At 35.4% G+C, this 16,822-nt stretch overlaps 1 protein-coding gene across 4 annotated transcripts in view; it reads left to right on the top strand.

Moving 5' to 3' along the window:
* SLCO6A1 (solute carrier organic anion transporter family member 6A1) overlaps positions 1–16,822 on the top strand; it is a 128,936-nt gene that overhangs the window by 15,056 nt on the left and 97,058 nt on the right. For 2 of the 4 annotated variants that reach the window (XM_003259801.4, XM_003259800.4), the window contains exons 2-4: positions 7,408–7,665; positions 9,954–10,139; positions 12,021–12,117. In XM_003259801.4, the coding sequence (XP_003259849.2) occupies positions 7,408–7,665; positions 9,954–10,139; positions 12,021–12,117 (541 nt within the window). The remainder of the gene's footprint in view (positions 1–7,407; positions 7,666–9,953; positions 10,140–12,020; positions 12,118–16,822) is intronic. The other 2 variants (XM_012505278.2, XM_003259802.4) reach the window with 1 other exon arrangement.

Raw genomic sequence — 16,822 nt, 5'->3', positions numbered from 1 at the left:
TTATTAATAGTTTATTTAAACAAGCTGGGATGGATTTAGTTGGCCCTAACTTTGTGCTTTTAGATTCTGCCTTGGTCTTGTTTTACAGTGGTTAAAAAATCTGTGTGCTCAGCACAATTCTTACTTTGACATAGAGTTAGATCTAAAAGACAACCAGCAATAACCTGTCTTTCTAGACCTTGTCCAGTGTTAATGAAAATTCCTTTCAGGGACAGTGTGATGTGCATTTCTTGAAAAATGAAGTAATCTTGGATCTAGTCTCTAAAATTAACTCCACGCAATATTGAGTGGTTGGGCAAGTATTTGATGCAGCTGATTCTGCCACCCACTTGGTATATTAGCCAGATTTGTGATGGTCCATGCTGCGACTTGCAAGACACATGAAGTTGCCAGGCTACCTGTTGGTAGGGTCAGTGGGAAGCATTAGACATAATAGATTAGCTTTACTTAAAGTATGTGCAGGAAACAGTGGCCGAAGAGTAAAGTCATAGAGTGCATAATAGTCTAAGCACACTTTGTACTATGGTATTTTCATTTGTCATATAGTGCATATCACCATCATTTTATGATTTTATTATTTGGTAACGCTTTTTTACTTTCTAGTATACCTTTTTTGGCACCATGACATCAAAAATGGCATGTGCTATTCTTAAGCAAATTGATGAAGACTTGTACATTGTTTACATTTACTATTTATCAAAGGCCATAGTGATATTACTGACCACATAAAAACCCAAAGACATAAATCTGCTGAAGTTAATGGTGATTTTAGAAGACTATGGCTGAAAAAGATAACACATGCAGCTGCAAAAGGCTTATTTACAAAACATTTCGTGAAGTATGATTTTTTCATCTAGATTTAACTGTTCTAGTTTAATTTTATTCATTTTCAATTCCAAATTTTTATATCCACATATGAAAATTAAAATAATAGCTGTAAATGAATTCACCCCATTAGCAGAAGGACAGTTTTTCAAATTGTTAAATAATGCCAGCTTTATATCAGTGCCATCAGGAACTTCAAATAGAAAATAAATTAACTCAAATGATAAATTGTTTTTTGTGAAATTGAAGGAAAATTTTGGAAGTTCATCCTGTTGAAGATAAACACCTGTTATTAATGTGAATACTATACTTTTAAATTTTCATTTTTGAAGACGCAATTATTTATTTCTGTAACAATGATATTTACACAAATTTTTGTGTAGAGTATCATAGTAAAGACAATGTACTTATGGTACTAGGAAAGCAGTGAAGCAGAAATGTGCTTGGAATTGGTACACAAACAATTCATAATTGTATCCTAACAAAATATAATATTTAACATCAACGTTTACAAACATTTATTCATGTTCAAGTTTTTATGTATTAATACTTCATCTTATTGGTATACATTGCCTTTCTTTGCCTCCTGGAAATAATAGACTTTACAAATGTTGGACTTTTTTCATTATTTTATGAATTAACCTTAGTTGATTTATGATTTTGAACTGTTTTATAAATAAATTCTCTAATTTGCAGTTGTACTTTTATTTAAAAGCGGCTGAAAATCTTCCATTAAAGTATTCAATGAATGAATCACCATACTTCTAAAATATTAGAAGCTTTTGTTGAATTTTAATTATTGAAAACAAAGCTTAAATATGGGAAGATACTAAAATGCATCCCCCCAAAACTAAGAGAGGAGCTAAACAAACTATGAGAGGTTGAGTAGCATACAAGATTTATTTTAGAAATCCTTTAATTGTGCTTTGTACAAATTTTTATTTTGGGAAAGAATCTTTGGATAGTTCCTTTATTCTAACTAGGCAAATTTATACTTTGTAAATTGAATTGAATGAACTTAAGTAGACCTATATCTTTACATTGCTAAATTTGGTGAAACAAAGTAATCATAAATAGAGACAACTTATTTGAAGAGTTTTGTCTTGTAAAATATTTTTCAAAGAAGTATTCTCTGAATGAAATATTTTGGTTGAAATAGTTTAATATGAAAATATAATTGAGAACATCCTTCATTTAACAGTGCTTGTTTTGAGCTTACTAGACACTTACACACTTGTAGAGAGTTTTTATCAATTAAAATATCATTTTCTACAGTGACATGTCAATAGAGGTTGTAATAACTTCAAATTTATTAACTATGTATTGGAAGCCCCTAAGGCCACAGTCAGGCTAAATGATTCCCTAGGACTTCACAGGACTTAAAGTAAGCTCATGATTATGGTTTATTACAGTGAAAGGATGCAGATTAAAATCAGCTGAGGGAAAAGGCACATGGGATGAATTCTGGAAAAAAAACAGGTGCAAGTTTTCATGTGTCCTCTCCCATTGGAATCACATGGACATGCTTATTTCTCCCAACACGTGTGATAACACATCCAAAGTGTTACTAACCAGGGAAGCTTACGTGAGCCTTCATGTTCAGGGTTTTTCTGTCAGTCATGTAGGCATGCAACACTTCTGTGACTAACCTCAGGTACTCAGACTCCACACCCACACCCCATGACAAGAAAGATCTTCACCATAAATCACATTGTTAGCATAAACTGTGTGATCAAACTGGTACAATATGGCCCAAGGCCTCTGCCATATAAAAACATTGTTATCAGACCAAGAATATTCCAAGGGCTTAGAGCTTTTCTCCTGGGAGCTACCGAAGAGCCAATCCTGAAGTCAGGCCTTTTATTTTATTTATTTATTTATTTATTTATTTATTTAATTTATTTTTGAGATGGGGTTTCGCTCTTGTTGCCCAGACTGGAATGCAATGGCGCAATCTCAGCTCACCACAACCTCCGCCTCCCGGGTTCAAGTGATTCTCCTGCCTCAGTCTCCCGAATAGCTGGGATTACAGGCAGACGCCACCAACCCTGGCTAATTTTGTATTTTTAGTAGAGATGGGGTTTCTCCATGCTGGTCAGGCTGGTCTCGAACTCCCGACCTCAGGTGATTCGCCCGCCTCAGCCTCCCAAAGTGCTGGGATTACAGGCATGAGCCACTGCTCCTGGCCAGGCCTTTTTAAAACAACCCAGTCCTGTTCAGTTAACCCTTCATTGTAAAACTGTAAAAAGCAACTTTAATATATTGCACCTAACTTTGTAAAAACTATTAAAATATATTTTTCAGAAAAGATATGAGTCACATTTTATTAAGGATAGTATGGCTAAGAAACTGGTTAAAGTATGTGTTTATTAATATTCTTATTTTTTAAAAAAATTCTGATATATAACATAAAAATGCTTGGAAATGTTTTAAGTAAACTTTTTCAGCTTCACCAATGTAATAAAAGTAATTTGTCTATAATTACAAAAATAATATGTCCTTTTTTTTTGACAGAGTCTCCCTCTGTCGCCCAGTCTGTAGTGCAGTGGCGCAATCTTGGCTCACTGTAAACCTCTGCCTCCTGGGTTCAAGCAATTCTCATGCCTCAGCCTCCCTGAGTAGCTGAGATTACGGGCGCCCGCCACCACACCTGGCTAATTTTTGTATTTTTAGTAGATATAGGGTTTCACCATGTTGGTCAGGCTGGTTTAGAACTCCTGACCTCAGGTATCCACCCACCTCAGCCTCCCAAAGTGCTGGGATTACAGGTGTGAGCCACTGCACCCAGCCAATAATAGACTTTTGATATAATATTCTGTACCAGTCATTGAACCAGGAGAAACAAAACAAAACAAGCTAACAAACCCTCAAAAATGGAAATCTGGAGTTAGTTGTCTGACATGATTGGGCTTGAAGCCAATGAAAACAGTGATATTTGTGCCTGTGAATTATGGTTCACTAGAAATCCGTGGCATGTAGTGACAAAAAGAGTCATTTAAATTATTGCCTAGGATGAAGTTCTTATTGAAGGCAAGACATTGAAAGACAAAATAGCTGCTGCAATTGACTCCTGTGGTGGAAACTTTAACTGCACTGAAAAGTTTACAGAAGAAAAATGAAAAGTTTAGGGTATGGTTAGAAAACGTGTGAGCTTCTCTCATAGTTTCATGAGAAACTCTCATTATTTTTAGCCACATATTTTTGGTCAATACTCTTATTCACAGGCGGCAGAATTGCAACATAAGTTGAACTCAAACTCACCAGATCACTTCTGTGGGTGTTGGGGCATTGATCTGAGAAAAAAGAAACCCTGAGAATTAGGATAAAGGCATCTGGGTGAAATTTGGTGAACCTGAGAACCATGAAACTCCAAATCCTGTACCTTCTTTGCCAGTAGGAACAATTATTTCTCTTATATCTGAAGAGAAACAATTCCTTGCTTGAAGACATTGAACTGACCTCATCTGAGTTAAAGGAACGCTAATTCCCCTTATAATCCATCCCATACCCCATTGCTGCCAGACTCATCACTCAAATCAGATCCAGCCTTCCCAGAATGATTAACATAAAATCTATCCTATGAGAAAATATTCTATATACCAAAAATTGCTTGCCACTTTTGTACCACTCACTATTAAGAAAGAGGCACAATTTTTGGTGAGCCTCTGTGATTTTTCAGTGGTAGAAGTATGCTATGGTAGCATTATAGGCTTAGTCAGGGGAGGCCTTGAAAAGTAGGGGAAAAAGGAAACCTTCCCCGTGGAAAGAACATTGAGCAGTACATCTGATTGTCCGTATTGCCAAACATTGCCCAGTGGTTTGACCATTTGGTAATTAGGAAGACTGTGTAAGTGGTAAGTCTCTCCATCTGAATGAATGTTCACCAAAAGAAAGCCATTGCACAAGAGGCTCTCAATAATGAAGTAGATAGATAGATATGAATATTAGCCAGCCTCTTTCCCTAGCCATTCTATCTCTTGTTCAGTGGGGTCTTATTTATAGTGACAATTACATCAAGGATGGAGGTTATATAAGAGGTGAATACATGGCCTTACCTTCATCAGAGCTCGTCTGGTTGTTGCACTGCTGAATGCCTGCCTTGCTACCAGGAAGAGTCAATATAGTCTAGGTACTGGCTCCATTCCTTAGTGAAACCAACCAGTTACCTGGAGGCAGGTATTATATAGTTCTGGTTCTGTTATGAAGTGGGCAATAATTTCTCCTCACTAAATTAGACATTTATTTTGGATATGGGTTCTTCTTTTATCTTCATGGTCCTGCTAACACTACCATAACTGGACTTAATGAATGCCATATAAAGCATTATAATCATATTTACCAACACGTTGCTTCTAATCAAGGAAGTCATTTTACATTAAAGAAGTATAGCAGAAGGTTCATGTTCATGTCATTCACTGATTTTACTACATATCTCAATAACCAGAAACTTTTGGTCTTATAGATAATTATGATGTTTTATTGAAGACTCAGATAAGACTCCTAGTAGTAGACAACATTCAACCACTCCCAGTAGTAGACAACAAGTTTGTAGTGCTGTCCTATAGGATGGGGTATGGGCTTTGAGAGAACAATCTATGAATGTTATCTGGGATCAAGGGGTAGAAGAGGGAGTGAATACTAGAAGAAGGACGTTATGAATATCAACTGTAGTCTCATAACCACTTAGAGAAATAAAACTTGTAGCAGCTGTGCCTTTCCTCTTACTTGCTTGTCTTATGGATTCACACACAAATATGTCATATGTACATTTGTGTACATATATACTTTATATGTATACTTTTTGGAAGGTAGAGAACCATATAAATTAATCTCTAGGTTATAGAATATGCCTCAATCAGAAGGGGAATTAATAACCCCATCTTAGAGATAAACTCAGTTGCTAACAGGACTTATTTCCTACATTGGCCATTATCCTCCTTGGCCACATCTAATGTAAAAGTTAAAGAAAATTCTTATCCTGGGTGTAGCAAAGTTTTTATATGTTGTTTCCTGCTGGTATTGGTCTGCTAAAACTAGTTGTGGCTCCAAATCTGGCTCGTGGTTTCTTTGGCAATATATTTCCCCTCAAAAATTTAGTTAGGGCTGTGATATATTTGCTTAACTATTGATGGTTACCTTGGCAATTTGGTTTTTAAGTTAAAGAAAATCCATTCAGGTTTGTGATTACACTGAAGGATTAACATTGCACTGAGATAGATGTGGTGATTGATTAGACTATGTGTCTCTCTTTTTTTGTGGGGAAAGAGTAACAGCATCTCGTAAAATGATAATTGTGATACATTAGGCAGAAGCATGATGATATTGCTACTTATTTGATATGAAAGTTTAAATATGGGAAGAAGGGTGAAAATGTATACCAAGTAGTCTAAAAGATAAACTCTGCAAGTTATTTGTCTGTTGGCCATGAACTCCATTACTCACTCCTATTTTCAAGGGAATGGGAAGTCTGAAACTACACTTCCCAGAGTTGCTGGGGCCCAGCTGACTTTGACTTACGTGTTGCCAGTGAATCTGGGGCAGTAGATTTGAAAAAGGGCAAAGGAAAGACTCTCTTTTCCTTTCTGTTTCTGGTGGTGGTTTTGGCATCAGGAGCAATGCTGGGTGATTAAAGGCTCCTGGATTTATGCTCAGGAATAAATGTGATGCTATCAGCACTATAGAGCCCATGGGCTCTGGCACCTGCAAGGGCATCAGAATCAGCAGGTGAGCTCCCTGTCATAGAAAGACTGTGGGCTCCTGGCTTTCTGCAAAAAGAAAAAAAAAAGGTAGTGATTGCAGTTCTAACAACAGCAGCAGCAGCAATAGTAGCAGCAGCCTATGCACCAGTAACTTTGGTTGCATAGAGATCATGAATTTTGATTAGTAACCATTTGGACTCCAACTAATGTACTACTTTTGTAATCAATCCCTACATCAATTAATTTTGTTTCAAATTCTTAGTGTGATTATGATTACTTTTCTGCTAGTTGGATGTTGAGTGATAGAAATACACATAATATGGTACCATTTATTTCACATTCAAGAACATGAAAAACAATACTTGATATTGTCTAAGAACATATGCATTGTCAAAAATGTTAAAAAGGCTAAAAACTGGTAAACTTTAAATACAGGATACTGATTATGGAGGGGAGGGGGACAAATGAGTTTGGGAAATATGCATTGGGCTTTAACTATTTTGATAATGTTTTATTTTCTATTCTAGATGGTAGATAAATATTATATTAGTAATAGTTTTAAATTTTTTATAATGTGAAATGCAATACATTAAAATAAAGATCAGTACTAAGTGAGATGACACAGCAATCACTATTCTTTAGGAAATTATTCATAGAGGTAGTTAAAAAATAACTTCAAAAATTCAATTAGCGAATATTTTGTAGAGGTTAAGACCTATTTATGTTTTAGAAAAGGAATTGCTACATGCTTATAGCTTTTAAACATTCAAAATAATTTAAAATAAACTTACATCGTGTAATTTAAATTTTGCTTTGTAATAATCATAATAATGACCTCTTAAAATGCATATCATTGTTTTCTCTTTTTCTTTTTACATTTTAGGTGTGGTGTTTGGTCTTACAGATGTCAGCATTGGCGATTTTCAGAAGGAATATCATCTGAAAACCATTGATAAGTTGGCATTGGAAATGAGTTATGATATTTCATCTGGCCTGGTAGCAATATTTATAGCATTCTATGGAGACAGAAAAAAAGTAATATGGTTTGTAGCTTCCTCCTTTTTAATAGGACTTGGATCACTTTTATGTGCTTTTCCATCCATTAATGAAGAAAATAAACAAAGTAAGGTAGGAATTGAAGGTAAGGTTTTAAAATATACTGACATACATCAAATCAATATTCATTCAAACCTTGGCTCAAGGAACTTAGACTGTGATAATTATTTGTCTGTATATCTATCCATCCATCCATTTGATTTATATGACCAAGTTTGCTAATTAACTAATTGTAGCATGCCAGTGGACATACATGTCATCACAGAGGAAGTTAATGATTAATTTTAATCTATTGATAGAAAACATTTATTTTCAGATGTTGTTCAGTAGGAAGCTCAGTACTGTGATCCGTAGGAGAAGGAAAACAAACAACTTGAATTTTCTTTGAGAAGGGAAGAGTGAATCGATTAGGGGCGTTTTTTATTATTATCAGGAGCATGAAGGACCTCCTCGAGTTTATTAATCATGAATTCAAAGTGGGATTTGCATGTTGTGTAGCCACATCAAGCTTTAGCAGTACAGGTAGGGAGTGGGAAGAAGAGTTATTTTGAGTAGGGTTGCAGTTTTACCATGGGGTTGCATGATTTGAAAGAGAGCAAGGGAATTAAAAGTATTTAAATGATAGTGAAAGAAGTAAGGACATGAAGGGGACATTGGGATAGTGAAAAGGAGCAGAATCAATGGATTATATGCCCTGATGAATTTTAAGGATTGTTGGAATTGGGTTGCTGGAAAGAGTGAGTGGAAAGATAGGGGTGGTTAGAATGTAGATGCTTGAAATTATCCTTAGGAAAGGTTTGTAGTTATTATTTTTGACATTTAAAATCACTAGCTGTATTTGTCTATTCTCAGACTGCTATAAAGAACTACCTGATACTGGGTAATTTATAAAGAAAGAAGATTTAATTGACTCAGAGTTCTGCAGCCTGTACAGGAGGGCTGGGGGAGCCTCAGGAAACTTACAATCATAGTGGAAGTTGAAGGGGAACCAAGCCTATCTTCACGTTGTAGCAGGAGACAGTGAGCAAAGTGGGACAAACCACCTGATCATATGAGAACTCACTCACTGTCACGAGAACAGCAAGGGGGAAATATGCTCCCGTGATCCAGTCGCCTCCCACCAGGTCCCTCCCGCAACATTGGGAATTACAATTCCACATGAGATTAGGGTGGGGACACAGAGCCAAAACATATCACTAGCCAAGGTAGGTGGAGTACAGTGCATAACAGGAAAAAAGTTCAAGGAACTAAGAGTTCAGGGTGTTGGAAATATCACATTGACACTGATATCACAAGTTAATATGTCTGTATAAAATTGAACCTTCAGCATTTGAATGACAGTTCTAGAGACTACCTCCCACTTGATATGGAGTCAAAATCATTTCACATGGATACCAAACCAGATGAAAATTTTCATTTGTATACTGTATTGCAATCTTCACTTTAATAGTGTTTCCACAATATCATTTTAAGAGCATTTTGTTAAATGTCAACCCAAATAACCATGGCCAATGTAATCTAATGGTATTGCCTGGATCTACCAATCTACAAACAAATTTAATTACACAAGCATTTACTTCATATTGTTATATAACCATGTGAATAAAAAAAGTATAAGAAATATACTATGACCTGAAAGAAATTAAAATCTAGTGGATGACCACATAATGACTAACTCTAATGGAAAGAAATGTTTACTGTATAATGCCTTGTCCTTATGAACATATATTCTAAAAGTCAGTGGGTCTAAAATGGGAAATTATTTAATCAGAGTGAGACAAAGTGAATATAAAGATTGTTAAAGAGGTGAACATAAAACTAAACTCAGAAAGTACTCTTTGATAATGCAGATAATCTAGAACATTAGAAATACTTTTAGCCTAGGGTCAAAAGTCAGGGGAACTAGATGCCAAATTTAAGAGGAATGTGTGCTATGTGTATGTGCAAATGCATATATATACAAACATATCTATGCACACATATATACAATCATGCATGCACATTTATGTTTTGGTTTATAATATATGCATCTTTTGCAGGATTCCCACACAATTTCTTCCTTTTTTTATTTTTTATTTTGGAGACAGGGGTCACAATATGTTGCCCAGGCTTGTCACAATCCTCTCATTTCACTTTTCCTAGTAGCTGGTACTACAGGTGTGTGCTGTATCTGGCCCAAATTGTATGATGGCATTTTTCTGAGAACATGATGACTGATTGCAGTACTACTACATTCAATGTAAATGAAATGTTAACTAAAAGAAAAAAGCATAATTTTGGAAATAGCTTGTAAAATATTTGATAAAGAATACTGCACGTTTGTTGTATGTTTGAGTTCAATTAACAAAAATATAATCATTGTCTTTTCAAAAGATATTTGCGAAGAAATAAAGGTTGTCAGTGGTTGCCAGAGGAGTGGTGTATCATTCCAATCAAAATACCTGTCTTTCTTCACCCTTGGGCAGACTGTGCAGGGAATAGCAGGAATGCCTCTTTATATCCTTGGAATAACCTTTATTGATGAGAATGTTGCTACACACTCAGCTGGTATCTATTTAGGCAAGTTTTACCCCCTTTCTTACAACTGACCCATTTTGAGTTTTCCTTGAATTTTGGTATGCATATCTAAGCTGATATAGAAGTACTATTGGCCCTTATGATAACATTGTAATAAATGATAACTGGTATGCTAAACCTCCAGATCACATTGATTCACCTAATTCTAAGTAGCTGTTTGAGATTTGAGATTCTAGACAAGTCACCTGAATGTCACTGAAAATATATAGAGCAATTGAAAAAATACATACTTTCGGCCAGGCATGGTGGCTCATGCCTGTAATCCTAGAACTTTGAGAGGCTGAGGTGGGCAGATCACTTGAGGTCAGGAGTTCAAAACCAGCCTGGCCAACATAGTGAAACCGTGTCTCTACTAAAAATACAAAAAATTTAGCCAGGCATGGTGGCGAGCACGTGTAATCTCAGCTACTCTGGAGGCTGAGGCAGGAGACTTGCTTAAACCCAGGAGGCAGAGATTGCAGCGAGCCAAGATCGCACCACTGCCACCTGGGTGACAGAGCAAGACTCCATCTCAAACAAACAAACAAAAAATACTTTCTTAAGTAATAAAAATTATACTCTTTATGTAGATGTATGTACATTTATAAATATGTATATTCATATATGTGTATATATACTTAATTAATAATAGCATACTATCCCGATTTATAATGTCTATGCCACTCTATCCTACAATAAGTAATCCTGGCTATATCTCAGAATAATCTGTACTCTCTTATATTGCAATAGATTCTGGTACTGGTAGATCATCTATTTGTACAGGGTTATCTAACTATAACGTTTGAAAATAAATTTAAAGTTGTTTTTATATACTTATTACGAAGGTGTATTGACACATCCTAGTAGCTAAAGTGAAGGGTGCAGAAGTAATGATAACTTTGAAATATCATCTTGCTAGAGGGCCCCGAATTAAATAAAATATTTTGAATTTCTAGTTATATTAAATATATTTTATGTATATTACATTAAATATATAGATTAAATAAAGTATAATGAATTATATACTGAGTTTCTCTAATACATGCTTTGGATAGTATGTATGATGGTTAGTTTTATGTGTTTGCTTGGCTGGGTTATGACATCTAGTTGTAAGGACAAACACTACCCCAGATGTTTTGGTGACTGTCATTTTTAGATGCGATGAACATTTACAATCAGCAGATTTTGAGCAAAACTGATTTCATAATGTGAATGGGCCTTATTCAATCAGTTGAAGGTTCTATGAGCAAAAACTGAGGTTTTCTGAGGAAGCAATTCTACCTAATGATTGTAACATCAACTCTTACTTGAATTTCCCGCTTGCTGGCCTGCCCTACAAATTTGGGACTTGCTAGTCCTCATAATTGTATTTTGTATGAACAAATTCCTTAAAATGAATCTCTCTGTTCTCTCTCTCTCTCTTTGTTTTTTGAAGGTCATTTTTATTTTTGTGCTTAAAAATTTTTTTAATTTCAGTAGTGTTGGGGGGAACAGGTGGTATTTGGTTACATAGATAAGTTCTGTAGTGGTGATTTATGAGATTTTGGTGCACCTATCACCCAAGCAGTGTACACTATACCCAATGTGCAGTCTTTTGTCCCTCACCCACCTCTCACCATTACCCCCGGGTCACCAAAGTCTATTATATCATTCTTATGCTTTTGCATCCTCATAGCTTGGTTTCCACTTGTGAGAACATGATGATGTTTGGTTTTCCATTACTGTTTTTCTCTGTCTTTTATTGGTTTTGTTTCTCTGGAGAACTCTGACTAATACAGAATGCTATGAAAAGCTTTCAGAAGTAATCCATTTCAGTCCATTTTTATCATAACAAAGCTGGCTTATGAAATTGTTTGATGTTCAATTTCAGTGTTTATTTTACAGGTATTGCAGAATGTACATCAATGTTTGGATATGCTATGGGTTATGTGCTAGCAGCACCACTAGTTAAAGTCCCTGAGAATAGTACTTCTGCAACAAAGTAAGGCATTATTTTTTCTTTTTTTGTTTACATTGTATAAAATATTTACCAAATAGCTACCATAGTTTACAAGTAAATATATGTATTTAATTTGTAATAACCATAGTTTTAGAAAAAATATATGCAAATGTTACTTATATGCACATATTTGTACATATAAATACATCTGAAGTATACATCTTATACATTTTTAAGTGCATAGTACAGCACTGTTAACTACGTGCACATTGTTTTTCAATATATATCTAGAATTTTTGCATCTTGCAAAAATGCAGTCATTGTTTTACTTTCTGTTTCTGAGAGTTTGACTATTTTAGACACCTTATAAAACTGGAATCATGCAGTATTTGTCTTTTTGTGATTGGCTTATTTCACTTTAAATAATATTTTGAAGTTTCATGCATGTTGTAGCATGTAACAGGATATCCTTCTTCATTTAAGGCTTAATAATACTCCACTGTATTATTGTACATACCACATTGGCTTAATTCATTCATTTTTCAATGGACATTTAAGTTGTTTCCAGCTCTTTACTATTGTGAATGATGCTGCAATTAATACAGGTGTACAAATATCCCACAGAGATCCTGTTTTCAATTCTTTTGTATATACACTCAGAAATTGGATTGCTAGATCATATGGTAAGTCTATTTTTCCAGTTTTATTTTTTTGAAAAACTTTTATACTGTTTTTTATAACGACCGCACCATTTTACATTCCTGCAGGGCACAGGGTTCCAATTTCTCCACATCCTCACCAATACTGTTTTGTTTGTTTTTTCTGTTTTTTTGTTTTTCTGATAGTGGCCATACTAATGGATCCAAGGTGATACCTTATGATGGTTTTGATTTGCATTTCCCTGATTATTAGTGGTGTTGAGTATCTTTTCAATGCTTCTTGACCATTTGTATACCTTCTTTTATCAATCCAAGTCCTTTGGCCATTTTTAAATCGGATTGTTTTTTGTTGCTATTGGGTTGAAGTTCTTTATATATTCTGCATGTTAGCCTCTTTTCAGTACATGGTTTGTAAATGTTTTCTCCCATTCTGCAGGTTGCCCTGTCACTTCGCCAATTGTTTCCTTTACTGCAAAAAGGTTTTTAAGTTCTATGTAGTGCATTCGTCTGTTTTTGGTTTGCTGCCTGGGCTTTTGGTTTAATATCCAAAAAAACAATTGTCAAATCCAGTGTCATGAAGCATTCTCCCCATGCTTTCCTCTAGGAACTTTATGGTTTCAAGCCTTGTGTTTAGATGTCTAATCCATTTTCTGTGTTGATATTGCATCCTGCAACTTTACTAAATTTATTTAGTAGTTCTAATAGTTATGCATATGTTATGTGTATGCAAGTATGTATGATCCTTAGGGTTTTCTATATATAAGATCATGTCATCTGAGAACAGAGATAATTTTACTTCTTCCTCTCCTATTTGGATGCCTTTTATTTCTTTTTCTTCCCCAACTTTTCTGGCTAGGACCTTCCAGTACTATGTCGAACGTGGTGAGAACAAACTATGGACTTGTTCCTGATCTTAGAAAACTTGCTGGTTTTCATCATTGAGTATGATGTTAACTGTAGGCTTTTAATACAAGGCCTTTACTATGTTGAGGTGTAATTTCCTTGTATTCCTAGTTTTCTCAGTGTTTTTGTCCTAAAAGGGCATTGAATTTTGTCAAATGCTTTTTCTGAATCAATTGACATAATCATGTGGTTTTTCTCTATTATGTTAATGTAGTGTATTACACTGATTTATTTTCATATGCTGAACCATCTTTATATTCCAGGAATACATCCCACTTGATTATGATGTATATTCCCTTTAATATGTTGTTACATTCAATTTGCTTGTGTTTTGATTAGGATTTTTTTCATCAGTATTCATCAGAGATATTAGTCTGTAGTTTTCTTGTAGTATCTTTGTCTAGGTTTAGTATTAGAGTATGTTGGCCACACAGAAAGAATTTGAAGTATTCCCTCCTCTTCAATTACTTGGAGGATTTTGAGGAGGATTATTGTTAATTCTTATTGAAATATTTGGTACGGTTCTTCAGTGAAGCTATCTGGCCCTAGGCTTTCCTTTGTTGGGAGATTTTTGATGGCTGATTCAATCACCTTACTAGTTACAGGTCTGTTCAGATATTTTGTTTCTTCATCATTTAGTGTTGGTAGGTTGAATGTTTCTAGAAATGTATCCATGTCTTCTAAGTTATCTAATTTGTTGGAATATAATTATTCATAGTAGTTTCTTGTGATTCTGCTTATTTCTGTGGCATTTAGTTGTAAAGTCTTCCGCTCATTTCTGATTTTTGTTATTTGAGTCTTATCTCTTTTTTCTTAATTTCTCTGGCCAAGGTTTGTCAATTTTGTTAATCTCTTTTAAAAAACCATCTCTTTGTTTTGTTTACAAATTTTCTCTATGGTTTTTCCAGGCTCTATTTCATTTACAGTATTTCTGCTGTAATATCTATTATTTCCTTTTTACAGTTATATAAATATATATTTTAAAGCTGTATTTTAATTATATATTGGGAACTAGTACCACCAGTTACCTCCTCCTCAACTTTTCTTGTTCTTTTGTTGACATGATGGAGTTAATTAAGGAGCTATACCTACCACTTTAAGAAATAGAGAAGTGTACCTTCCATTTCTGAAATTCTGAGTTCATATGAAGCAAGGACTAGTAGAAACTGAGATAATGAAGAATAGTTCATGGTTGTTTATTGCTACAGGTACTACCTGGAAACTATCCTGCTAGTTCCCCTGGCAAATCACTTGGGTTCTTACCTAGCTAGTATAAGGTTTTGGTAACTACCAGACAAATATCATAAAAGGGAACAGATAAGTTTTCAGGGAATAAGCTGTGTGCTGAATATATTTTGTTTGCCTCTCTAAATTTACTCTTCATCTTTCCAACATCTTCTCCACCCTCCTTTGCTCAGGGAGGCTGACCTGTATTGACAGCCTCGATGTATTCCTCTGTACTCTAGATTTCACTTGGATTTTGCCACTGAGAGTCATTGGCAGATAAGAAGGCAGGGGAAGCTTAAGATTACGGCATTTATTCTTTCGGTTCTTCCTGAAGGCTTGTACCCAGATTGGTTGTATTTCTCTTCTGACGGCCATGGCTATCAGCAGGATACCCTCAACATTTATTAAGCACTATTCCAATGACATTCAGGGCTGTGATAAGAGCTTGCTACTATAGCTAGCCCCAGAATGTTATACTGTGCTTTGTTATTTTCCCTGAAGTCTGCCCACATTACTAAAAATAGTTCCCTTATCACTCTTCAAATGATCTAGTGTGAGTTAACTATACATTTTCTACTAGGATTCTGAGTGATATTAGAAGTAGTATCAGAAGTAGCAATAGGGTTCCAGAACTATGTTGAATGTTTGTGTGCACAGATATTCTTTCTAGGGATAAATTGGACATAGTTATTAAAGTTATCACAGGTTGTGGATTGGGATTATGCCTTTAGGAAATTAAGTGGGTGTAGCATTTAATTCAAATGACAAAAGTAATTTTAAAGAATTCTGGGTTGTATGGGTTCTTTTAACAATGCTAGAGAATATTTCCAGAGAAAAGGAAACATTTAAGGGTGTGAATGTTCAGAAAGGAATGGTCACTACATTATGGCTTCACTAAACAGTGGCCCTAAGATACAGGAAACCCATCTAGCAGTTAGAATTTCAGGCTGTCCTGTATTAAGGTTGTTCACTTAATATAGGAAAGACGGCCTGAGGTATAAATCTCTAATGATTTATGTTCAGCTTGTTTGGGTAGTTAGAGACTTAGAGCAAGACTCGAAAGTAGGTGGTAAGGAGAACATGTGATCAAACCTCTCCGAAGGGTTGCATGAAGAAGGTATTTACTTTGGAAGGTTCTCAAGTCAGTTGAACAGTATGACCAGTCCTGTTAATGTCAGTGAGCCTCCTTCTCTGTTTTTAAAATCCAACCTAGGTCTTCATTAATGGGCCCATGTGAAAAATGACGATGGAGAAATCATTACAACAACTCGTGAAAGAAAAACCATGCCCCAAGAAAGGAAAAAACAAAGCTAACTCCAACGCCTTTAACATGTTGGCTAATCAGAGGTCCTGAGTCTGTCCACATGACACCTTTATTGCAAGCACAAACAACAATCGAGAAAACCAGTGCACTAAACAAAACTACAACCAAGGACCTTCACAGAATCCACTGCATTCCCCTGCTACCTCCACCAGAACAGGTGCTGGATTCCATGGCTGAGAGGCCTTAAGACAAATCATATTATAGGACTCTTTAGAGACACTCCCCAGTACCAGCCTGAAGCCTGGTAGTTCCACTGGGTAGCTAGGCCCAGAAGAGAAATAATAATCTCTACAATCCGGCTTTCAGGAAGCCCCATCACTAGGGGAAGCAAGAGAGCACCACATCAAGGGAATACCCCATGAGACAAAAAACCCTTCAAAAAATCAATGAATCCAGGAGCGGATTTTTTGAAAAGATCAACAAAATAGACCACTAGCAAGACTAATAAAGAAGAAAAGAGAGAAGAATCAAATAGACACAATAAAAAATGATAAAGGGGATATCACCACCGATCCCACAGAAATGTAAACTACCATCAGAGAATACTATAAACATCTCTATGCAAATAAACTAGAAAATCTAGAAGAAATGGATAAATTCCTGGACACATACACCCTCCCAAGACTAAACCAGG

The sequence above is a fragment of the Nomascus leucogenys genome, chromosome 2 (assembly GCF_006542625.1).
Source record: "Nomascus leucogenys isolate Asia chromosome 2, Asia_NLE_v1, whole genome shotgun sequence".
In the NCBI taxonomy this organism is placed as follows: Eukaryota; Metazoa; Chordata; class Mammalia; order Primates; family Hylobatidae; genus Nomascus; species Nomascus leucogenys.
This window is presented reverse-complemented; position numbering and strand designations above follow the sequence as displayed.